At 44.7% G+C, this 24,907-nt stretch overlaps 1 protein-coding gene across 1 annotated transcript in view; it reads right to left on the bottom strand.

The window, feature by feature from the left end:
• aco2 (aconitase 2, mitochondrial) overlaps positions 1-24,907 on the bottom strand; it is a 54,889-nt gene that overhangs the window by 12,913 nt on the left and 17,069 nt on the right. Inside the window, exons 5-11 of the mRNA XM_080217536.1 lie at positions 22,523-22,681; positions 18,627-18,777; positions 15,483-15,587; positions 12,361-12,452; positions 7,254-7,359; positions 5,557-5,714; positions 2,124-2,197 (exon numbers count right to left, since the gene is read on the bottom strand). Of these exons, the coding sequence (XP_080073662.1) occupies positions 2,124-2,197; positions 5,557-5,714; positions 7,254-7,359; positions 12,361-12,452; positions 15,483-15,587; positions 18,627-18,777; positions 22,523-22,681 (845 nt within the window). The remainder of the gene's footprint in view (positions 1-2,123; positions 2,198-5,556; positions 5,715-7,253; positions 7,360-12,360; positions 12,453-15,482; positions 15,588-18,626; positions 18,778-22,522; positions 22,682-24,907) is intronic.

The raw sequence follows: 24,907 nt of genomic DNA, 5'->3' as shown, positions 1-24,907 counted from the left end.
CAAGTCTTGAGCAATGATTCTTTATAAAGGGAGTCTAGCTAGCGAGTGTTGGCAGATTACTGCAGGCCAATACAAAAAACAGTTGTCGCGTTTTACAGCACAGAACGAGGCCCTTCAGCCCATCGTGTCTGCCTGGTCTTCAAGCACCTTTCTATTCTAATCCCATTTTCTAGCACTTGGTCCATAGCCTTGTATGCTCTGAACAAGACCAATAGAAATTACAATGGGTCGTGAACAATCCAGCCTCCCATCCATTGACTCTGTCTACACTTCCCACTGCCTCGGGAAAAGCAGCCAACATAATTAAAGGACCCCACGCACCCCGGGCATTCTCTCTTCCACCTTCTTCCATCGGAAACAAGATACAGAAGTCTGAGGTCACGTACCAACTGACTCAAGAACAGCTTCTTCTCTGTTGCCATCAGGCTTTTGAATGGACCTTATATTCAGTTGATCTTTCTCTACATCCTATCTATAATGGAACACTACACTCTGCACCTTCTGCTTTGCTACTCCCCTGTATACAGTATGTTTTGTCTGTAAAGCGTGCAAGAAACAACACTTTTCACTTTATCCCAATACATGTGACAATAATAAATCAAATCTGAGTGCTCATCTAAATGCTTCTTAAATGTTGAGAAAAGATCCAGTCATTTCATGGTCAGCATTACTGAAGACAGCATTTTTATTTGTGGTTTATTTAATTAACTATATTTTAAATTCCCAGTTGCCATGGTGGGATTTGAACTCCTGTCTCTGGAATAATATTGGTGTAGGCCTCTCGATTACTAATCCACTAGCATAACCACTATGCCACATTCCCAGTGTAAACCGAGTAGGCAGGTACTGGACAGGGATCAACATTGAAAAGCAGAGATGATTTCCCAAGCCCCACACTCCCATCCTGGGGCCAACATTAATGCCCACTGCTCTCCATGCTACAATTCATTGGCTGTGGGACATTTCTGATCTGTAAGGCACAACAACTGAGTCTATACATCTTACTAATTTCAAAATCACATTCTTATTGAAAAGTAAATGGTGGTTTGTTCAGTATAAAGTCACTCAGATCAATGACTTTGGAAGCTCGAGGCCCTTCGCTTTTGATTTATTGTTGTCACATGTATTAGTATACAGTGAAATGTATTGTTTCTTGCATGCTATACAGACAAGGCATACCATTTATAGAGAAGAAAACAAGACAGTGCAGAATGTAGTGTTATAGTCACAGCTAGGGTGTAGAGAAAGATCAACTTAACATGAAGTAGATTCATTTAAAAGTCTGATGGCAGCAGGGAAGAAGCTGTTCTTGAGTCAGTTGGTACATGACCTCAGACTTCTATATCTTTTTCCCCGACAAAAGAGAATGTCCGGGGTGAGTGTGGTCCTTAATTATGCTGGCTGCTTTTCCGAGGTAGTGGGAAGTGTAGACAGAGTCAATGGATGGGAGGCTGGTTTGCGTGATGGATTGGGCTACATTCACAACCTTTTGTAGTTTCTCGCAGTTTAGGGCAGAGCAGGAGCCATGCCAAGCTATGACACAACCAGAGAGAATGCTTTCTATGGTGCATCTGTAAAAGCTGGGGAGAGTTGTAGCTGACATGCCAAATTTCCTGAGTCCTCCAAGAAAGCAGAGTCGTTGGTGGGCTTTCTCAACTATAGTGTTGGCATGGTGGGGGGAACAAGGACAGGTTGTTGATCTGGACACCAAAAAAACCTGAAGCTTTCGACCATTTCTACTTCGTCCTCATTGATGTAGACAGGGGCAAGTTCTCCACTACGCTTCCCGAAGTCAATGACAATCTCCTTCGTTTTATTGACATTGAGGGAGAGATTATCTTGGATCTCGTTGTGTAAATTCCCAGTTTGGATTCTGCCACCTTGTGGTTTATTCTACAGAATAAAGGTTAGAAGGATTAGTGGGGAAAATATGTGGGATTATGTGGATAGGGCCTGGTTGGAATTGTTGTCGGTGCAAACTCAATGGGCTGAATGGCCTCCTTCTGTAATTCTATGACAATGGCTCACCAGCTGTTACCATGGGTGGGAAGGTGAGCTAGTTCCGGATGTGGACTCCTGCTTAGTGCAGTGTGTAGAAAATTGAAGAAGTGCAACATCTTTACCTGTCCCACTGTCCAATGCAGGGTCCACACGCATTAGCGAGGACAATCCCACCAACGTCTCTCAGGATCTTGGCCTGTGAAATCAAGATAGAATGTGGAGTTAGATCTGGAAGGTTGGGTGGTGGCGGCATCTGGAGAAAGAATTAAGCTACGCAGACGAACTGGCCAGGAACATTCCAGCTCCTCTCACCTTCACATCAGGCATGTTTGGGGATGGTTAGTGTTGCTATCAATGAATTCAATATCAATCAGGTTTGGAAAATCAGATACAGATCCTCCCCTTATTTGAATAAATTACTTCCCCTTTTCCCAGCCTGTGTTCCCAAAACCAGTGAACCCATTATACTCAAATGATGGGCACTGCCACTGGACAGAAACATCCAGGTGCTTTCTCATGTGTCCATACTGGAAGGCTTAGGAAGCAGTTTAACATCAGAAAAGCAGACCCAGCAAGGCTAAATATACGGACCTTGTTCTGCCTCAACAACAAGAAGTGGGTGAAAATGGATAGAGATCGGAGTTGGCACAGGATTCAATCAGAGCTTATCTACAATATCAGAGTTGGCACAAGATAACACCAGCATAACACAAGTAGTTTATTCCTAATTATCCACTGTGTATATATAGTATCTTAAAAGAGCCATGCGCAATTATTAGTCAACCAAGCAAAAAATTAATTGACATTAAGTCAACAGAAACAGAAATAGATGGCAATCTGATTGGTAGAAATAGGATGGCCTTGTGGATCCCACAACTGCAGCCACCCTGCTTCTCCCAGAATCCAGTCAGGTAAAATTTAATTTCCTGTGTCAATTGCCAACTTGCGCCATCTGCAGCCAGCCAAGAGATACGTCCAAGAGTGCCCTAGGAAACAAATGTCTGTGGGCTTTTTAGTACCTAGTTATGGAAAAGGGATTGAACAGCAGCAGATCGACTTTAACCTCAACAAAATTCCCCCTCTCTTTTCTGCATTAATATTCTTCTGTATTGTTGAAAATAAAGAGACACCCTGTTGAAGTTTTGTATCTTTGCAAGAATACAGTGCTGATTGGTTGGCAAATGGGGTCTGATTGGTAGAGGCATTGCCATGGAGAATGCACCAGGCAAATTAGACTAAATTCCCAGTATGCCAGTTAACTGTTTCCTGGTGCATTCTCCATGGCAATGCTTCAATGAGTCCACTTGCCAACCATTCAACCCTCTCTTCCCATGCAGTATAAAGTACTGTTCTCTAAACACCTCTTTTATGCAACATCCAAGGCTGATAAAACACAAAATCTTTTGTAACATGAAATACCAAATATTGATTTTCATAGCCGAGAGACATGAGTGACATCAGAGGCAAATGGTGATATTATTCCTACAAAACAACTCCAAACTCCAAGGCCTAGAGCTCGGCTCTAGGACTGGGACTAGATCCTAGACTCCCTAACCCACAGATCACAATCAGTAAGGATAGACAACAGCACCACCTCCATGATTATCCTCAACACCGGTGATCCACAAGACTGTATCCTCAGCCTCCTACTGTACTCCTTATACACCTATGCCTGTGTGGCCAAATTCCACCATAGTGGATCAGGTGTCAAAGAATGATAAGACGATGAGATGGAGTCTAGGGAAGGAAGAGAATCTGGTGTGACGACAATCATCTCTCCCTCAATGCCAGTAAAACGGGGATAGTCATCGACTTCAGGAAGATAGTGGAAGAAGTGCCTCTGTCTACATCAATAGGGATGAAGTGGAAATGGTTAAGAGTTTCAAGTGTTTAGGTGTCCAGATCACCAAACTATCCTGATCCCTCCATGCCGACACTATAGTTAAAAAAAGCCACCGTCTCTACTTTCTCAGGAGGCCAAGGAAATTTGGCTTGCCCACTAGGACTCTCACCAACTTGAGAGGCGTCATAGAAAGCATCAGCTCTGGTTGTCTCACAGCTTGGTAAGGCTTCTGCTCTGTCCAAGACCACAAGAAACTACAAATGAAGCCCAGTCCACCACACGAACCAGCCTTCCATCCATTGATTGTCTATACTTCCGCTGCCTCGGAAAAGCAGTCTGCATAATCAAGGACCCCATCCTGGACATCCTCTTCCACCTTCTTCTGTCGGGAAAAAGATGCAGAAGTCGGAGGTCACGTAACAACCGACTTAACAGCTTCTTCCCTGCTGCCATCAGACTTTTGAACGGATCCACCTTGCATTAAATTGATCTTTCTCTACATGCTAACTATGATTGTAACACTACATTCTGCACTCTCTCCTTTCCTTCTCTATGAAGAGTGTGCTTTGTCTGTATAGCGTACAAGAAACAATACTTTTCACAACAATAAATCAAATCACCAGTGGGCCGGAAGTGTCACCAGTGGGTGATCAATGGCTACAGCGGCTCAGCTACGGCAGCAAAACCCTGACGTCTGAACTGTTGAATCCGCCTCTCCTGGAATGAATAGTCTCTCTAGCTGTCAGTAAAAGTGCACCATATGAATCTACCCCAGCTACCATGGGTTGATTTGCTGTATGCCCACCATCTTACACAGATGGGGGGATTCCATGATGATGAACCTCACAAATGGGACTTAATTTGTGATGACAATGGACATCGGTGCACGAGATGCAGTGCCAGGTTTAAGGTTTATTTATTAGTCACAAGTAAAGCTTACATCAACACTGCAATGAAGTTACTGTGAAATTCTCCTAATCGCCTAGTTACACTTCACTGAAGGATCTGCTGTTGGTCTGCAAAATTTAAATTGCATACTGAAACCAATACAAAATTTTTGCATCACGATTCTAGTTTAAATTTATTTTTGTGTCACAAGTAGGCTTACATTAACACTGCAATGAAATTACTGTGAAACTCCCCTAGTCGCCACACTCCAGCACCTGCTCAGGTGCATGGAGGGAAAACATAGCACAGCCAATGGACCTAACGAGCCAGGAATTGAACCTGGGTCCCTGGCACTGTGAGGCAGTTGTGTGCCTCCCTGTGCGGGTAAAGGCACCAAGAGTATCAGTAAGTCTCAGGGTTTGGACTCCAATATGAAAATGCAGTTGAAGCAACATTACTATCGGATGACTGCTGGAGAGCAAAGCCAAGGATGGAATCAGATTCTGTTGCAATGTCTTCCACAGTATGAATATTCTACCAATGTCCAGGCATATACTGGAAGAATGAGCAGTGACTTCCCAGTTACAACAGCTCGCAATTATAGAACACAGTAAACCATCCCAAAAAGAGAGTCACAAACTGACCCTGAGCCACATACAAGATATTATTCACTGGAACTGGAGATGTCAGCGGATGTGGACTACACTTGGGAAACATCTTGGCCTCCAGATGGGAAAAGGATATTGAAGACGGAGCGAACGATAGTTTGCTCTAAACATATCCTGGATCGTATGCCGGAAACAGGACTGCAATTGTGTACTTACATATCCGTCTCTCTCGATGGTAGCACGGATCTGCTCGGAGCCTGGTGTAACCGTGAACTGCGACTTACACTTCAGACCGTGTTCAAGTGCCTGCTTTGCCACAGCAGCTGAACGGCCCATATCTTCATAACTGCTGTTGGTGCAGCTGCCAATCAGGCCTGCCAACGCAAAAAACATTGTTCCAATCTGGCATCCAGCAAGGATTATGTACAAGACTCTGCCTTCAACATCCCCCCTTCCTCAAAACCCAATTTATTTTTTTGTTTTGAAAGAGCCACGCCAAACAGGGGAAATACTGTTGTTGAAGAATAAAGTAATTTCTACTTTTGCCACCCAGCAACAGTCATTCTGAGTTTTCCAATTAATCAAACAGCAGGTAACCAGCCTCTGTTCCAAGGGTTCAGGAAGTATATGTGTGCACAGTACAAGAATGTAAAGAGTGGGAAGCTCCAAGGTTCGATTGCTGGTTTATGCCAAGTTAACCTACCTCACCAGAGTGTAACAATTGGCCAGTGTGCATCTGCACTAAGGAGAAGAACGGGGCTCAGATTCTTGGTCACTATCCACTGACCAACTATTACCCTCAAGTGTCACCCCACCAGCTGCCTTTCTACAATTAATTCAAAGCCAGCATTTATTGCCCATCCCCAATTGCCTTTGAGAAGGTGCTGGTGATCTGCCTTTTTTTGCCAGAGTGGCTTGCTAGGCTATTTCAGAGGGCAGTTTGGAGCCAGCTACATTGCTATGGGTCTGGAGTTACATACAGGTCAGATCAAGTAAGGATGGCAGATTTCCTTCCCTAAAGGACTTGGCGAACCTGGGTTTACAAAAATCCACTCATTTCATGGTCACCATTACTAATGGCAGCTTCTTGTGATTTATTTAATCAACAATTTTAAATTCCCAGTTGTGATGCTGGGATTTGAAGTCCTGTCCTTAGAATATTGGTGTAGGCGCCTGGATTACTAATCCACTAACATAACCACTATGCAACATTCCCACAGAGTGGAATGCCCATGTGCAGGCCTCTAGCAGCACAGAGTCAATTGTGGCTGTGACACTTGGTGTTTATATAATTCACCAGCCCTCACCAACAAAGTTCACTCATGAATAACGGACTATCAGTTACGGTATCTGACATCTACGGAGAGGTGCCTCAGTGAGGGTTCATTGGCTTAGACATGGGAGAGACAATAGAGCAGCAAGTTTTCCTTCTCTGACTCCACATTATAGCTGCACGGAGATTACACATGGGGTGCTTAGGGGAATGAGAAGCCATACACCCTTTGTAATGTGTGTCCTCACCCACACACCCCTACTCAAATTTACCCCCATTGTATTCTGAGAATTCCCCTTCTCTATTAAACTTCTCAGGGATTTTCTCTTAACGACACAGACAGTGCCACACAAAACTGACCACATTTATTCCCGCCTAATCAACACACACTGCCTGAAATTATTCCCTGGCTGCTAATTGACACAAATGGACCCAACAGGGAAGCTGAACTGGAGCTGTGGTGTAACTCAACCTATGACTCCATCATTGAAGACAGAATTCAGCTCAGAGCTCCGTTTAGCCACTGTAGAAGCTGTTGTCAGACTTTGTAATTACCACACCTGCTAAATCTCAAACCTCACCATATTAAACCAGGCAGAGCAAATCAGAGCTCCTTCAATTGAAAGTCTCAGTCACTTACCAACTCGGATATCAATAGGCCAACCGTTCTTCTCTGCTACTGCCCCCACCTGTGACACAGGATGTGCAAGGTCAGGGGTGAAAGGTCCATTGATGTGTGGTTTCAGCTAAAACACAAAGAAAAACACATTCCAGTAATGAAAAAAATCCAACGCTGAGATGTTAGTTTGCTAAGTATTGGGACAAGAGAATGGAAATGGGGAAAAAGCTACAAAATCAGAAATAAAAACAGAAATGAGGTCACTGAGAATCTGCATGTTCCTCAAAATAAAACCACGTGTCCTTTCTATTGCAAGTGGCTGACCTCCTGTCTATTTCCAGCATGTTCTGTTTTCATTTCTGAAATGGGAGAGGTTAATTTTCATAGAATCCCTACCGTACAGGAGGCTATTTGGCCCATCGAGACTGCCCAACTACAATCCCACCCAGGCCCCATTCACCCTGCTAATCTCTCTGACACTACAGTCAATTTAGCATGGCCAATCAACCTAACCAGCACATCTTTCAGACTGTGGGAGGAAACAGGAGCACCTGGAGGAAACCCATGCAGACACAGGGAGAACATGCAGACTCCACACAGACAGTGACCCAAGCCGGGAATCAAACCCGGGTCCCTGGCGCTGTAAGGCAGCAATGCTAACCACTGTGTCACCGTGCTGCCTATCAAAGCTCACTCCTTTAGCGCAGGCATCCCATCATAGCGCCCAATTGTGTCTTAAACCATTCAACATTTTTTTGCTGTCTCCATTACTGGGCCTCTTAGCACCCCAAACATAGCACTCTCTGGTTAAAGAAATTCATTGCAGATTTGTTGCGTTTACCAGCTGCAGCTCAGCAGGTAGTGTGCTCGCTTTCGAGTCACAAGGTTCTGGGTTCGAGTCCCACTCCGGAACTCGAGCGCACAAAAAAAAAAATCAAGGCCAACTTTCTGGTGTATAATCTGAAGGTTCATCGAGACTCTAGATAACCCCACATATTTACCCCACTAATCCCCCTAACCTACGCATCTTGAGACTGTCGGGGCAATTTAGCATGGCCAATCCACCTAACCTGCACATCTTCAGACTGTGGGAGGAAACTGAAGCACCCAGAGGAAACCCACACAGACACAGAGAGACATGCAAACTCTGCAGAGTCACCCACATCGGGAATCGAACCCAGGTTTCTGGCATTGCAAGGCAGCAGTGCTAACCACTGTGCCGCCCCTTACTTTTATTCTACATGGCTCAATTCCACATTTGCCAATTCCTGGCATTCCCTCCCGAATGACATTGTGAATCAACCCACAGCACATGGACTGCAGCGTTTCAAGAAGGCAGCTCACCACTATCTTCTCAAGGGCAACTAGGGATGAGCAATAAATGCTGGCCCAGCCAGCGACACCCACATTGCACAAATGAATAAAAAATAAATACAAATGCTGGAAGCACACAGTCTGTCAACATCAGAGAGAGACAGAAAAGGCTGCAACGTCAGAGTCTCCACCCACAAGGTTAAGCCATTTGTCCACACGGAGGTGGAGCAGCGCATTTCCAGATTTTGTTTTGGATTTTCAATATTTCTTTCATTGCTGTCTGCTGTCAAATACAGCTGGCCACGTCCAACATTCGAAAACCTGGAGCTCAAAAACCTGGGATGAAGAGGCTAGAAAGTAACGCTGCAATTCTCACTTGGCAACACACTGCTGTGCTCTGGGAAATCCTGTGGGACTGGTGTGCACTGGACTGATTGAGTGTACAGACATTATTGTGTGGGGTTGGGAATGGCAACTCACACCCCCCCCTACTCAAAGCTCATGGAGGGAGCAATAAACAACCAGTTGGTGCTGTCAAAAATCAGAATGGTCCCAAGTCAGGAAAAATAAATCCAAATAGATTTTTTTTCAAATAAATTCAAATTGTATAGCTCAAAATTACCATTAGCACATCAAACAGAGGCCAGTGTAACCTTAAGCAGTTTAATAAGATCAGGAATAGAGCAGGTTAGTATAATGGTCTATTCAGCCTACACAAACTGCACTAGGCTCAGAATTACAAAGAAAACATTGAATTAAAATAAATCCACAATTGTCTCTGTTTCTGAAGGCAAAATCGGATACTGTGTCCAGCCTCAGGGCTATCAGCTTTCTTCCACTATCTCATTTGGATCAAAGGACAGCAGCATACAATGCCATTCACAACTCTGGGTCCTCCCAAAACTTTCATTAAATCATTTTAAAGTGTTGTCACTGCTATAATATAATGAAGAAATTGTAATTCCTCACATCAGCCTAGGCAGAGTGCGCCATTGGCTCACGTTTCATTTGACAGCCAAGTGTTTGCTGCAGGTGTCACTGTAAAACCATCAGAAAGCAACATCTCCTCCACAATCATCCTCAACACCAGTGCCCCACAAGGCTGTGATTTCAGTCCCCTACTATGCTCCTTACGCACCACTATGACTGTGGGGCCAAATCCCCCTCCAACTCAATTATCAAGCTTGCTGATGACATTGCCGTAGTGGGTCAGATCTCAAACAATGACGAGACAGAGTACAGGAATGAGATGGAGAATCGGGTGAACTGGTGCGGCAACAATAATCTCTCCCTCAATGTCAGCAAAATGAAGGAGATCGTCATAGATTTCAGGAAGTGTAGTGGAGGACATGCCCCCATCTACATCAACAGGGATGAAGTGGAAATGGTTGGGAGCTTCAAGTTTCTAGGTGTCCAAACACCAATAATCTGTCCTAGTCTCTCCACACCGATGCTATCGTTAAGAAAGCTCGCCAACGACTCTGCTTTCTCAGGAGGCTAAAGTAGTTTGGCACGTCCGCTATGATTCTTACCAACTTTTACAGATGCACCATAGAAAGCATTCTTTCCGGGTGTATCACAGGTTGGCATGGCTCCTGCTCTGCCCAAAACCACAAGAAACTACAAAGTCATGAACGAAGCCCAGTCCATCAAGCAAGCCAGCTTCCCATCCACTGACTGTCTATATTTCCCGCTGCCTTGGAAAAGCAGCCAGCATAATCAAGTACCCCACGCACGCCGGACATTCTCTCTTCCACCTTCTTCCGTCGGGAAAAAGATACAAAAGTCTGAGGTCACGTACCAATCAACTCAAGAACAGCTTCTTCCCTGCTGCCATCAGACTTCTAAATGGAATTACCATATATATAAGTTGATCTATGACTGTAATACCACATTCTGCACTCTCTCCTTTCCTTCTCTATGTTCAGTATTCTTTGTCTTTATAGCACGCAGAAAACAATACTTATCATCAGTATATGATAATAAGTCAAATCAAGTTTTTGATCTTACTCCACTACAGACAGGTGGAGGCTGAATACAGAGCTTAGAACATCATAAACAGTTGGCCATTTCCCTCTTAAAGAGTCTGCCCCATCATGCCTGATCTTCTACCTCAATCCCACTGCCGCACACTATCGTCCTACCCTAAAACCTATTGATCTCGATCATGAAAGCACTCAATGATGAGCATCCAAGCTGGAGTACAGAATTCCAATGATTCACAAGCATTTTAAATGAAGAAACATCTCCTCATCTCCTAAACAACCAGCCCTTTATTCTGAGATTATAGCCCCATGATCCAGGTTCCCCAGCCAGGGGGAAAACACCCTTCCATCATCTAACCTGCCTTCAGAATTTTACTTTTCAACTAGATCACCTCTCATTCCTCTAAACTCCAGGAAACTTAAGCCTTGATTAATTCAACCTCTCTGCAAAGGACAATCCACTTCATACCACGAGCCATCCAGAACCTTCGCTGCGCTCCTTCTAGGTTGTCACGAGGTCATCATATTTCATAGAATCATAGAACCCAACTGTGCAGAAAGAGGCCCTTCCGCCCATCGAGTCTGCACCAAACACAATCCCACCCAGGCTCTATCCCCATATCGCTACATATTATACCCACTAATCCTTCTAACCTATGTATCCCTGGACACTAAGGGGCAATTTCTTAGCACGGCCAATCAACCTAACCCGCACGTCTTTGGACTGTGGGAGGAAACCGGAGTACCCGAAGGAAACCCACGCAGGCACGAGGAGAATGTGCAAACTCCAGACAGACAGTGACCTGAGCCGGAATCGAACCCAGGACCCTGGAGCTGTGAAGCAGTAGTGCTAACCATTGTGCTACCGCGCTGCCCACATTTAAATGTGACTCATGGGGTTAGGGGTAGTATACTGGCACAGGTTCAGGATTGGTCAATGGACAGAAAGCCGAGAGTGGGAATAAGAAGGCCATTCGGGCAGCACGGCGGCAGAGTGGTTAGCACTGCTATTTCATACTGCCATGGACCCGGGTTCAATTCCCAGCTTGGGTCACTGTCTGTGCAGAGTCTGCACGGGTTTCCTTCAGGTGCTCTGGTTTCTTCCCATAGTCCAAAGATGTGGGGGTTAGGTTGATTTGCCATGCTAACTTGCCCCTAGTTTCGGGGGGGGGGGGGGGTGGTGGGATTAGTAGGGTAAATATGTGTGGTAACAGGGATAGGATGGGATTGTTGTTGATGCAGGCTCAATGGGTTCTTTCTGCACTGTAGAGATTCTATGGATTCTTTATGATTCCTGTGGCAGGCAGGACAGGAAAATTCCACCCACAATGTGTGAAAGCCTTAGCTGAACAAGTAACAAGTCAAAAGGTTGCGAGTTCAAGCCCAAATCCAGAGACTTCATATGATGCAACCTCATGCTGCAGTGCAGTAGAGTGCTGCATTGGCATAGAAGCTATCTTTTTAGTGACATGCTAGCCTTCTTTAGGGGACCTAAAAGACCCAATAGCATCATCTGCAAAAGAACAGGAGAGTTCCCCTGCTGTACATTTATCCCTTGACTGACATAACATAAAAGATGGTCTGGTTGTTTCTCTCACTGCTGGGAGCTTGCTACCCGCAAATTGGCTGCTGCATCCCTTGCATTACAAAGTAATTCACTTCAAAATTATTCCATCAGCTGAGAAACACCTTGGGACACCGACGTTGTTACCCAATTGCAGATCTTTTTTCTCCCTCATGTGGGGGGGTGTGAAACCAGTTTTGAAACACTGGGATGCTAGGAGGTTTGGGCAGGACTCATTGCTAGATGGTGGTGGAGGCTTCCTTACCTCACTGAGGTTAATTTCAATCAGCTGATCATATTCACAGCCCTCATCAGGAACCAACAGGTCTTTGAACTCATCAGCCAGAGCAGCGATATCTGAAAATTGTGAAAGAAACTGTACAGTTATAATTCTCCATCTCTGTGGGAAGGGCAACAAATTGGTTCAATCGATAAATCCATTCCCTACGTTACTCACCATGAACAGAACCTTTCTAATATCAGTACTCAATGTACCTTTTCCTATATGGAATAAAAACTAAGTACTGGAAAAACTCAGCAGGTCTGGCAGCATCTGTGGACACAGTAATAAGTCTCACAACACCAGGTTAAAGTCCAACAGTTTTATTTGGTAGCAAAAGCCACTAGCTTTCCTTGAAGGAGCAGCGTGCTCCGAAAGGTAGTGGCTTTTGCTACCAAATAAACCTGTTGGACTTTAACTTGGTATTGTGAGACTTCTTACTGTGTTTACCCCAGTCTAACGCCGGCATCTCCACATCAGTATCTGTGGAGACAGAAATAGTTAATGTTTTGAGACTTTTTCCCCCCACGTAGTCTATAATGGTTCAGGCAGGCTTGAAATTAAAAGCAATTAGACATGGGCAATAAACATTTGCCTTGCGACTCACATGTCCCATGAATGAGTAAAGAAAGCATGAACATGTGTCCCTTTGTCCTATTTCACAATCTAATTTTAAATGGCTTTCTGAGTTTACCCAAGTTTCAATACCCCTACATCTACATGGGCAGCATGGTGGCAGTGCAGAGCACTGCTACCTCACAGCACCAGGGACCTGGATTCAATTCCGGCCTTGGGTCACTGTGTGGAGTTTGCATGTTCTCAGTGTCTGCTCGAGTTTCCTCCAGGTGCTCCGGTTTTCTCCCACACTTCAAAGATGTGCAGGTTAGGCAGATTGGCCATGCTAAATCGCCCCTTATCTTGTCCCAAGGTGTGGGGGGTAGGGAGATTAGCGGTGTAATTACGTGTGGCTGCAGGGATAGGGCCTGGGTGGGACTGCTGTTGGTGCAGATTTGATGGGCCAAATGGCCTTCTTCTGCACTGCAGGGATTCTATGATTATCTCTCTGGTGCCTCCTTTCAAGGCTAAAAGGCTATCTGAATGTCAGAAGAAGCTTTGTAACCCAGATCTGAGACACGAGGGATCAACTTGTGCCTCTACTTGGCTCTGCCCCCAAAATTTCATGATCCAGTTACCAGCACTGGACAAAGTACTCGAGCTGCAGTTTGATTTGAAACCATTTTGATCATCACCGACTCTGAGTAACATTCATTGACTCTGTCGGTCGCTGTTTGATATTGGTTGGACATGTTAAGTGTCCTCAACGTCAAGGTCCCTTTCACCTTTTATACACACAGCCCACAGTCAGCTGACAGCAATTCTTGTTCTTACGGGTCGAACCAAGTAAACAAACTTAAATTACATTTGGACAAAGAAAAAGGGGGCGGCTCCCCAAAAGGAGGGGGAACAGCCCGACCATAACCACGTCAACATGACTCATGGAGCAGATTACCAGCTATCTGTTGCTTTTATTCTATTGATGAGTACGTGTGTTGCTCACTTTTTCCATTCTACATGCAGTAGTGAATACGCACCTCGATTAAAAGTTAACCCAACTTCATTCTGCTCACATGCCTATTTGAGCAACTCTCCAATTTCTGGGCTGCGTTCCAAGTAACTCTCCAATTTCTGGGCTGCCTTCAGCACTGTACCAAGCCTCCCAGTTTGACACAACCTGCAGATTATAACCTCACCAAATACAGTGAAGAACAAAGAACAGTACAGCACAGGAATAGGCCTTTGGCCCTCCAAGCTCACGCTGATCATGATGCCCTAACTAAACCAAAAAACCTCCTCTGCCTTTACTTGGGCCCATATCCCTCTATTCCCTCCATATTCCTGTACCCATCCAGATGCCTCTTAAATGTTGCTAACGTGCCTGCTTCCACCACCTCCTCTGGCAGCGCGTTCCAGGCACCCACCACTCTGCGTGAAAAAGTTCCCTCGCACATTTCCTTCAAATCTTCTCCTCTCACCTTGAGCCTGTGCCCCCTTGCAATTGACACTTCCACCCTGGGGAAAAAGCCTCTGACTATCCACCCTGTCTATGCCTCTCAATTTTGTAGACCTCCATCAGGTCTCACCTCAGCCTCCATCTTTCCAGTGGAAACAATCCTAGTTTATTCAACCTCTCCTCATAACCAATACCCTCAAGACCAGGCAACATCCTGGTGCACTTTCTTTGCACTCTCTGCACATCCTTCTGGTCGTGTGGCAAGCAGAACTGCACTCAACACTCCAAATGTGGCCTAACCAGGTTTTATATAGCTGCAACACGATTTCCCAACTCTTGTACTCAATGCATCAGCTAATGAAGGTAAGCATGCCATATTCTTAATCACCTTGCATACCTGGGCTGCCACCTTTAGGTAACTGTGGACTTGCACACCCAGATCCCTCTATGTTACAGTACAATACTGGACCTCCCAATTTGATAATAACCTGCACACATAACGTTCATACATTTGACTTCTGTTGCAATTAATGGTTCCAACAACGTTTCACTCACATCTGAATGGGGTAGTGCTATGTGTTGCATTCATTGCTTCCTACACTGTATAGATATTATCAATTTACTCTCTGTCCCCTATCTGGAAGGCAGCATGGTGGCACAGTGATTAGCCCTGCTGCCTCACAATGCCAGGACCCGGGATCGATTCCCAGTTTGGATCACTGTCTGTGTGGAGTTTGCACATTCTCCCCATGTCTGTGTGAGTTTCCTACGGTTGCTCTGGTTTCCTCCACAGTGCGAAGGATGTACTGGTTAGGTGCATTGGCCATGCTAAATTCTCCCTCAGTGTACCCAAGCAGGCGCTGGAGTGGGGTCACTAGGGGAATTACACAGTAACTTCATTGCAGTGTTAATGTAAGCTTACTTGTGACACTAATAAATAAACTTTAAATCCTTTGGCCACTTCCTAATCATACATCGGTCTCATCCTGGAGCCCCACACCTTTGAGTTTAACTAACAGCTTTTCATGCAGAACTTCATGTGCCAGTGGAAGTGATGTTAAATTGAAATTAAGTTACTTATCCTCATTGGACCCACCTTTTCTGCCAGTCTTGTCCAAGTATGCCTTCATCCTGAAGTTGTAGGGGAAAATTGAAGTGGTTGCACCAATCTCGGCACCCATGTTACAGATAGTACCCATGCCTGGAAAGGGAAAAGAGGTTCAAAATGGACATTCCCACGTTTGCTCGGTGAGTGCTACAGAGCCACCAACATCGTCTTGTAAATAAAATACAGCAGTTATTGGGAGATGGAGGATACTAGAATTAAACAGGGCCCAGCATTCGCACTTTATTAATCAGCTTACGTCACTTATTTAGTTGCGAGTTCAATAATATCGGTCAATGTTCTAGCCCACTACTGAGGGAGTGCTGCAATGACACTGCTGCAATCCACTGGATAATGTGCTAACGGGAGGCCCTGTATGACTGTTCCGCTGATTCAAGATGCAGCTGACTATTCAAAGAGCAGGGAGCCTCTCCTCGTCTTCTTCAACCACAACTGGAATCAAACTTTCTGGTCATTTACCCCATTATATCTACCACAATAATAGTTTATATTGGCTTTGCTTCATCAATGTCTGACAGAACACAATTCCATGTTCCAACCTTCCACCATGTACAGAAACTCTTCCTAAACTCCTTCAAACTCTTGTTCATCCGAAATTGATTTCTCTCACCTCCGTCTTAATAATCAATGGAAACCAGCTATTGCCCCTCACTTCACCAGAGCCCTTCAGAATCTTGAAGGCTTCTATCAGTTCACCCTTCAGGTTCTGGAGTTCCAGCGGAAGGAGCAAACAAATCACTTTGTCCACTCATTCCTGTTAACATCCAAGTATATTTATGTGGCTTCTAGTCCATTTCCAAACGCACCCTAACATTTTCAACATCCAGTACCCAAATGTTTGCACACTGAACTGCATTCACGATCTATTTGCACAGGGTACATGCATATCTATATCCTTCCGCAAACATCAAAGCCTTCAACATAATTGGTCATTCTTCTAATTTGTGATTAGGAAACGTTGGGTATTATGCCTTCAGTTCTCAGGTGTGCATATCTTCAATAGGTACTGTCCCAATACCAATCACGTGGAATATCATACACTACACCTTGCCGGTCCAAAAAATGTCCTCATGCCCTAAACCTCTATCCATCTCTCAACTCCACAGCCAGTGTCTTTGCTATAAAATTTCAGGCAATTAAAAGCTGGTCAGTATAGATTAAAGCTACAAAGTGCAGTAGCTTTACTGAACACTTCTGCTCTTCAACTGATCACTCAAAAGGTGCCTTAGAAGCTACGGAGACTTGATATCCATTATGTCCTCCTCACCGCCTCTTAGCAGAACTGCCTTCCTTTTTCAATGCATATGAAATTGCAGGCACCAAATCACCTTTCTTCCCTCATCCATTTGTCCGCTGAGAGAATTACTCCCTTGCTGAAGTATGTACCCACAGCCAGTCAGCCTCTGGTACCTCAAATGGTCGTTATACACGTATAACAGGGAGTGTTGGCTGTCAAATGGAACCATGAGGGAGTATCATAACACATCAAACCCATCACCACATATGTACCTAATTTCAGCAGGGAACTAATGAATTCTGATGAGCAATGGCATCTTGGGCTGATTTTTGCCTCTTAACGAATCCAAGAGTAATTGTGGAGACAATAGCATAGACGTAAAGTCATTGGGCTAGCAGTCCAGGTCCTCAGGCTAATGCTGAGGGTACTTGGGTTCAAGTCCCTCCAAGGCAGCTGCTGAATTTAAATTCTACAAATAAATCTGGAATTGAAAGGTAGTCTCAATAATGGTGGCCCTCAAACCATCATCGATTGTTGTAAAAACCCATCTGGTTCACCAATGTCCTTAAGGAATGGAAATCTGCCATCCTTACCCAGTCTGGCCTATATGTGACTCCAGAGCCACAGCAATGTGGTTGATTCTTAAACTGCCCTCTAAAATGGCCAAGCAAGGGCAATTAGGGATGGGCAGCAAATGCCTGCGTTGCTAACAATGTCCACAACGCATGAAGGAAGAAAATAAATTATAGTCTTCCCTCATCAACACAAAGGCAAAATAGTGCAAGGTTTAAAAAGGTTAGGACAGAAAACAAGTTAAACTAGGGCTAATTGGTAAGCTAATTAAACTTTAGTTTTAAAAGCAGGAAGGAAAGCAGAAAGAAGCAATATTGTAAATGTATTATGTTTGCCCTTTACATTACACTTTCAATTCTTTAATCTTTCATGGGGTACAGGTGTCACTGGCAAGGCCAGCAATCTACTGCCCATTGCTAATTGCCCTACAGCTAAAAGCCTTGCTTGGCTTTTTCAGAGGGCATTTAACATTGCAGTGGCTCTGGAGTCACATGTAGGCCAGACCAGGTAAGGACAGCAGATTTCCTTCTTTAAAGGACGTTAGTGGGTTTTTAACCACAATCAGTCTCTGACACTAATTTCACGTTCAAGATTTTTAAAAATTAATTGAATTTAAATTCCACCAGCTGCCGTAGTGGGATTTGAACCTGTGAACAGAATGTTAGCCTGGGCCTCTGCATTACTAGTCTAGTGACACTTCCACTTCAATCACCATCTCCAACTAAGGGAAAATGTCACATGGCTGCAAGATTACGATTTGATTTGTCACACATATTGGGTTACAGTGAAAAGTATTATTTCTTGTGGTGTACAGACAAAGCATACTGTTCATAGAGAACAGAGGGGAGAAGGAAAGGAGAGAGTGCAGAATATAGTGTTACAGTCGTAGCTAGAGCGTAGAGAAAGGTAATAAGAGGTAGGTCCATTCAAAAGTCTGATGGCAGCAGGGAAGAAACTGTTCTCGAGTCGGTTTGGTACGTGACCTCAGACTTCTGTCTCTTTTTCCCCCCCGACTGAAGAAGATGGGAGAGAGAACATCCAGGGTGCTTGGGGTCCTTGATTATGCTGGCTGCTTTTCCGAGGCAGCAGGAAGTGTAGACAGAGTCAATGAATGGGAGGCTGATTTGCGTGATGGACTGGGTATATTCAGTTAACATCCAACAACAAACTAGGATAATGGAATTTTCCCTCACATTTAAATGATCATGTTTCAGTTAACGTTTCTGCCTGGTTTCGAACCAGGAACTATTCAAGTGTTAGGTGAACAAAATAACCACAAACTACAGAAATAGTGCTCTGTGTACCTGTGCAGGATATGGACTCCACGCCTGGTCCATGATATTCTACTATGGCACCAGTTCCTCCTTTCACTGTCAAAATGCCAGCGACTTTTAGGATAACATCTTTGGGTGATGTCCAGCCTGACAGTTGCCCCGTCAGCTTTACTCCAATGACCTGAGCAAGAAACAAATAACCTCCATTTAAAAACATTCCAAGGTGGTTTAAGGTCCAAGAGAAAAAAAAACAGCTTTCTCCAGAATTACATCGAAACCAAAAACAGAGCTAGGAGCAGAGTGATCCAATCCTTGTGTATTTTTTTTCAACCTCACACATTAAAGTTACAAAGCCAATATTCAGAATGGGCTGGGCGAACACAAACTCATTCCTTGCTTGCTCTAAAATCCAAACTCAAATCCAATTGAATCCAATTCATGGCTCCCACAAGAGAGACAAACAAGATCCAAGCTGAAAGGCAAGGCATTGCACCTCATCTTGGGCTTGATTCGTCACAGGATCTGTGCCAAAGGCTTGTGTATTACTGCACAAAACAATTGTTCAATGCTAATATGAAGGAGACCCACCTTCAAAGATCATAGAATCCCGACAGTACAGCAGGAGGCCATTTGGCCCATCGAGCCTGCACCGACAACAATCCCACCAGTCTCCATCCCAGTAAGTCCACTCACTTCCCTGCTAATCACACTGATACCATGGGGCATTTTTTTTTTAGCATGACCAATCCACCCAACCCACACATCTTTCAGGTCGGGTTTCTAACCAGTCTTGGATTTTTGCACATAGCACAGACCCCCTTCAACTGCCCCACCACCACCACCACCCCACGTCCTTCAAAATGCGCTGCCTTTCTGTGAGGTGGTGTCACAAACGCCAGAGTGATCCTGGATTGTAGCTCAGCTCCACCTACATACCAGTGCAGGACATCAATCCCACAACAAGCCAGTGATGTTCTACCACCGCTCTCTAGCCCCTTTGTAGGAATGGGAGGAGGCTCCTTGAGTCCATGCCACCACTCAGTGAGATCATGGTTGATCTGTGACCAAACTCCGTCACTCATCTTTGTCCTTTCATACCTTCAGATTCAAATCAATCAATCTCAGATTTAAGATTAACAAATGACCCAGAATAAATTGACTTTTGTGAAGAATTCCAAACTTCAACCTATGGTATGCAACTAAATTCCTGAAATGGCTGGTTTTAATTTTTAATGTGGAAATGCCGGCGTTGGACTGGGATAAACACAGTGAGAAGTCTCACAACACCAGGTTAAAGTCCAACAGGTTTATAGCCAAGTTCTACACGCACGAGGACGGCCTCAACCAGGATCCTGGGTTCATGTCACACTATCTGTAACCCCCATGACCTGCCTGGGCTTGCAAAATCTCACCAACTATCCTGGCTGGAGACAATACATATCTCTTTAACCTGTGCTTAACCCTCTCTCCAGATTGTCTGTACTTTTAAGACTTGATTACCCATCAAGACTCACATTCCAACCATTATTTTCTAAATTGAGCACGTCTTTATTTGCTCTGTTTGTGAACAGAACTCTCACTTACCTGATGAAGGGGCAGTGCTCCGAAAGCTAGTGGCTTTTGCTACCAAATAAACCTGTTGGACTTTAACCTGGTGTTGTGAGACTTCTTTCTCTAATTTTTAAACCATATTCCCCCTAGCGCTAGACTGTCCAACCCAGTCAAATTCTCTCGCCCCCTTACCCAATCTCTCCCTCCTCCTTATCCCTCTCCTCCCATCCCCCTACCTCTCACCCTCCCTATCCACATCTCTCTCTCTCCCCCTGCCTCACTACCCATCTCTCTCTCTCTCTTCCCCCCTCACTACCCATCTCTCCTTCTCTCTCCTACCCATCTCTCTCTCTCTTCCTCCCCCACCCCATCTGTCTCTCTCTCCCCCACTACCCGATCTCTCTCTCTGTCCATCACCCCTATCCTATCTACAGAAGGAAGAAATGATTTCTATCTACCCTTTCCTTCCACTCAAATAGCTTGAGATCTTTAAACAAATTATCCTCTATCCTCCTAAATTCATCTTTCCTCATAATTTAGTCTTTGAAGCCCAGGTACTGTTCTGGTAAATCTGCACTGCGCTCAAAGGCCAATATTACCATTCTAAAGATTGTGCCCAGTAATCCTCCCTAGCTCCAAGCAATGAGCTCAACTGCCATATCTCTGCTGCTACCCTGGTTAAGCTCAGCTGACCCAAAGAACAGCACAGGAATAGGCCCTTCGGCCCTCCAAACATGCACCGATCGCAATGCCTGCCTAAACTAAAACCACATGCACTTACGGAGTGCATATCCTTCCATTCCCATCCTAATCATGTATTTGTCTAATTGTCCCTTAAATGCCACTATCGTACCTGCTCCCACCACCTCCCCGGGCAGTGTGTTCCAGACACTCACCACCCTCTGTGTAAAACATTTGCCTCGCACATCTCCTCGAAATTTCTCCCCACAGACCTTAAACTCATGACCCCTTGTGCTTGACTTTTCTACCCCAGGAAAGAACAGCTGAGTACCCACTCTGTCCATGTCACTCATCTGCCTTTTCTCCTCTCAAATCTCCAACTGGTCTATATCTTGCTGTATCCTCTGACAATCCTCTTCGTTATCCACAACTCCAACAATTTTTGTGTCATCTGCAAACTGACTAATCAGACTAGCTACATTTTCCTCCCAATCAATTACATGAACAAACTCCGTAGAACACCGCTAGTCACAGCCTCCCATTCAGAAACGCATCCTCTGTTGCTATCCTCTATGGCCAAGCCAGTTCTGTATCCATCTTTCCATCCATTCCATGTGACTTCACCTTTCATAACATTCTACCATGAGGAACCTTGTCAAAGGCGTTACTGAAGTCCATGCAGACAACATCCACTGCCTTTCCCTCATCTATCATCTTCGTCACTTCCTCGAAAAACTCGATCTAGCGAGGCACGACCTGTCCTTCTCAAAACCACGCTATCACTAATAAGTCCATTTGTTCAAATTAGTGTCACAAGTAGACTTACATTAACACTGCAATGAAGTCAGTGAAAATCCCCTAGTCACCATGCTCCGCTGAGAAGAATTTAGCATGGCCAATGCACCTAACCAGCACGTCTACTGGACTGTGGGAGAAACCAGAGCACCTGGAGGAAACCCACACAGACATGGGGAGAACGTGCAGACTCTGCACAGACAGTGACTCAATTGAACCCAGGTCCCTGGTGCTGAGAGGCAGCAGTGCTAACCACAATGCTATCTTGCCACCCCAATCCTGTCCTAAGAATCTTTTCCAATAATTTCCCTATCACTGACGTAAGGCTCACCTGCCTATAATTTCCTGGATTATCCCTGCTGCCCTTCTTAAACAATGGAATAAGATTGGCTATCCAGAGATGACTAGACCAGAGATGAACACTGGAAGCTGCTGCATCATTGAGAAGCACACCAGGTAATCCACTTACCCACTAATCTGTCATTTAGCTATTAATAAAATAAACAGCCTTGCCTATTTTAGGAAGTATAATTTTGCAATTAAACAAATCTATTTTGTTTGATCTGGTCTCTTCCAATTAAGGACAAGTAAGGATTTGAGTGGCTCTGGTGGTGAGATGCAGAGAAACAGGAGACCCACAGAAGATTTATAGAGGGAGGTCATGAAGCCACGGACGGACACAAGATTTGATTCTCTCTTACGACAAATCCTAATTCAGAGGGACTTTAGTGTTATCGAAGCTGCAGCACTGTACTGCTCTTGAGAAGAGTTGAGATGTTTTATGTTAATGGCGCCATATTGATTCAAGTCATTGTTGTAATTTTTGTATTTTCAGAGACTGGCGGTTCTGGGCAACTGAGCTTCAAGATAACTAGATTTGAACAGTGTAGATACTTTACCTTGGGACACTTGAGCTCCCAGGGGATCCCTGCCATCACGTCAACTGCATCGGCTCCTCCAACTCCGATACACACACCACCCAGACCACCACCATTTGGAGTATGGGAGTCCGTGCCAATCAGCAGGACGCCAGGGTAAGCATAGTTCTCCAAAACAATCTGCAAAGAAAATCACAAGGTTGTCATTCCAGTGTCGAGGCTGCTCTCAGTCATCACTTTCCACACTCTTTCTGGGCTTTCACAGGGACTGATCATTCACTTGCTCTATGAATTTATACAGTGAGTGCTGCAGACTATTTAACAGAATCACTATTCAGCTGTAGATGTACAGCTCAGGAGATGACCATTTGGCCCATCATATTGGCCAGCTCTTTCCATGAACCTGCTCTTTCCCACAAGTTATGTTTTACTCAGTTTTAAATACTTAATCCAACTTTTCTAAAAAGATGATTTTAGCTGAATTTCTGCAGTGTATATGGCAGTGTGTACTACCCAGAAGATGCACTGCAGCAATTCACCAAAGATCCTTAGGCAGCAGCTTCCAAACCCATGACCACTTCTGTCTAGAAGGGCAGCAGATACATGGGAACACCACTGCCTGCAAGTTCCCCTCCAAGCCACTCACCATCCTGATGTGGAAATATATCCTTCGCAGTCGCTGGGTCAAAATCCTGGAATTCCCTCCCTAACAGCATTGTGGGTCAACCCACTGCACATGGACTGCAGCAATTCAAGAAAGCAGCTCACCCCCACCTTCTCAAGGGCAAGGAGGGGTGGGCAATGAATGCTGGCCTAGCCAGCAACGCCCATGTCCCACGAATGAATGAATAAAAAAAAGGAAGTGATTTTGACCCAACCATTTACTGTTGTAATGTAGAAAATCCTTCTGATCGCAATCCTCCCTTTCAGACTTTTAAATCGAGAATCGCCTCATTACTGATTTCACAACTAGAAGAAGCAATCTTTCCATATTTCTTCTTTCAAACCCATCAAATTTACTGGTCTCTATTAAGTCTTTCCTGATTGGCTATGCTAAATTGCCCTTGGTGCCAGGGGGACTAACAGGGTAAATATGTAGGATTACAGAGGTAGGGCCTGGGTGGGATTGTTGACTCAATGGGCCAAATAGTCTCTTTCTGCACCGTAGGGTTTCTATGATTCTATAATTCTAACTATGCTGTTCAAGTCCCACCTCATAACTATAGCTTTCCATAATTGGTAACAGCTCTGTACAACTCCTGTCACTGGTTTAAATATCCAATTATAAAAGAATGTCCAAAATTGCACTGAATTAGCCTGAACTTAACCAGTAATCCCCATAACTTTGTTACCACTTTACTCGTGCCCTACTCCTCATTTATATCCAAAACAGACTGGGGGTCTGGAGCTCTTTCCCTTAAAGCTGTTGAGGCAGGGATCAGTTGAAAATTATTAAAACTAAGACTTTGTTACTCATGGAGATTAAGGGACATGGAACCAAGGTGGGCAATTCTTTGCTCAATTAATTCATTAGATGTGGGTGTCACTGGCTAGGCCAGCATTTATTGCCCATCCCTAATTGCCCTTATAAAAAGTGGTGGTGCGCCACTTTCTTAGACTGCTGCAGTCTATGGGCTGGTAGGAAGACAGTTCCAGGATTTTGACCCTGCGATTATGAAAGAACAGCGATATAGTTCCAAGTCAGGATGGCATGGGGCTTGGAGGGAAATTTGGTGGTGTTCCCGTGTGTCTGCTGTCCTTATTTTGTTCTAAAATAAAGTATATTTATTAGTCACAAGTAGGCTTAATGAACACTGCAATGAAGGTACTGTGAAATTCCCTTAGTCACCACCTGTGTGGGTCAATGCAACTAACCAGCATGTCTTTCAGACTACGGGAGGAAATCGGACCACCTGGAGGAAACCTGTGCAGACGTGGGGAGAATGTGCAAACTCCATACAGTGACCCAAAGTGGAATTGAACCCAGGTTGCTGGCACTGTGAGGCAGCAATGCTAACCACTGTGCCACCATGCCTTCAAGGTTTGGAAGATGATGTCAAAGGGAGTTGCTGCAGTGCATTTTATATTCGATACAGATGACTGCCACTATGCGTTGGTGGAGGGAGTGAATGTTTAGAATGGTTCAAGTGGGCTGCTTTGTCCTGGGAGGTATTATGGTTAAACTCAACAGTCTCAAGAGGGTGAATACTCTAGAACATAGAACCCTACAGTGCAGAAACAGGCCCTTCGGCCCATCGAGTCTGCACTGACTACAATCCCACCAAGGCCCTATCCCCATATCCCTACACATTTACCCACTGATCCCTCTAACCTACGCATCCCTGGACACTAAGGGGCAATTTTAGCATGGCCAATCAACCTAACCCGCACATCTTTGGACTGTGG

This window comes from Carcharhinus amblyrhynchos, chromosome 35, assembly GCF_965287045.1.
Source record: "Carcharhinus amblyrhynchos chromosome 35, sCarAmb.v2.hapA, whole genome shotgun sequence".
Classification (NCBI taxonomy): domain Eukaryota; kingdom Metazoa; phylum Chordata; class Chondrichthyes; order Carcharhiniformes; family Carcharhinidae; genus Carcharhinus; species Carcharhinus amblyrhynchos.
The sequence above is the reverse complement of the archived record's forward strand: the minus strand, read 5'-3'. Positions and strand labels throughout refer to the sequence as shown.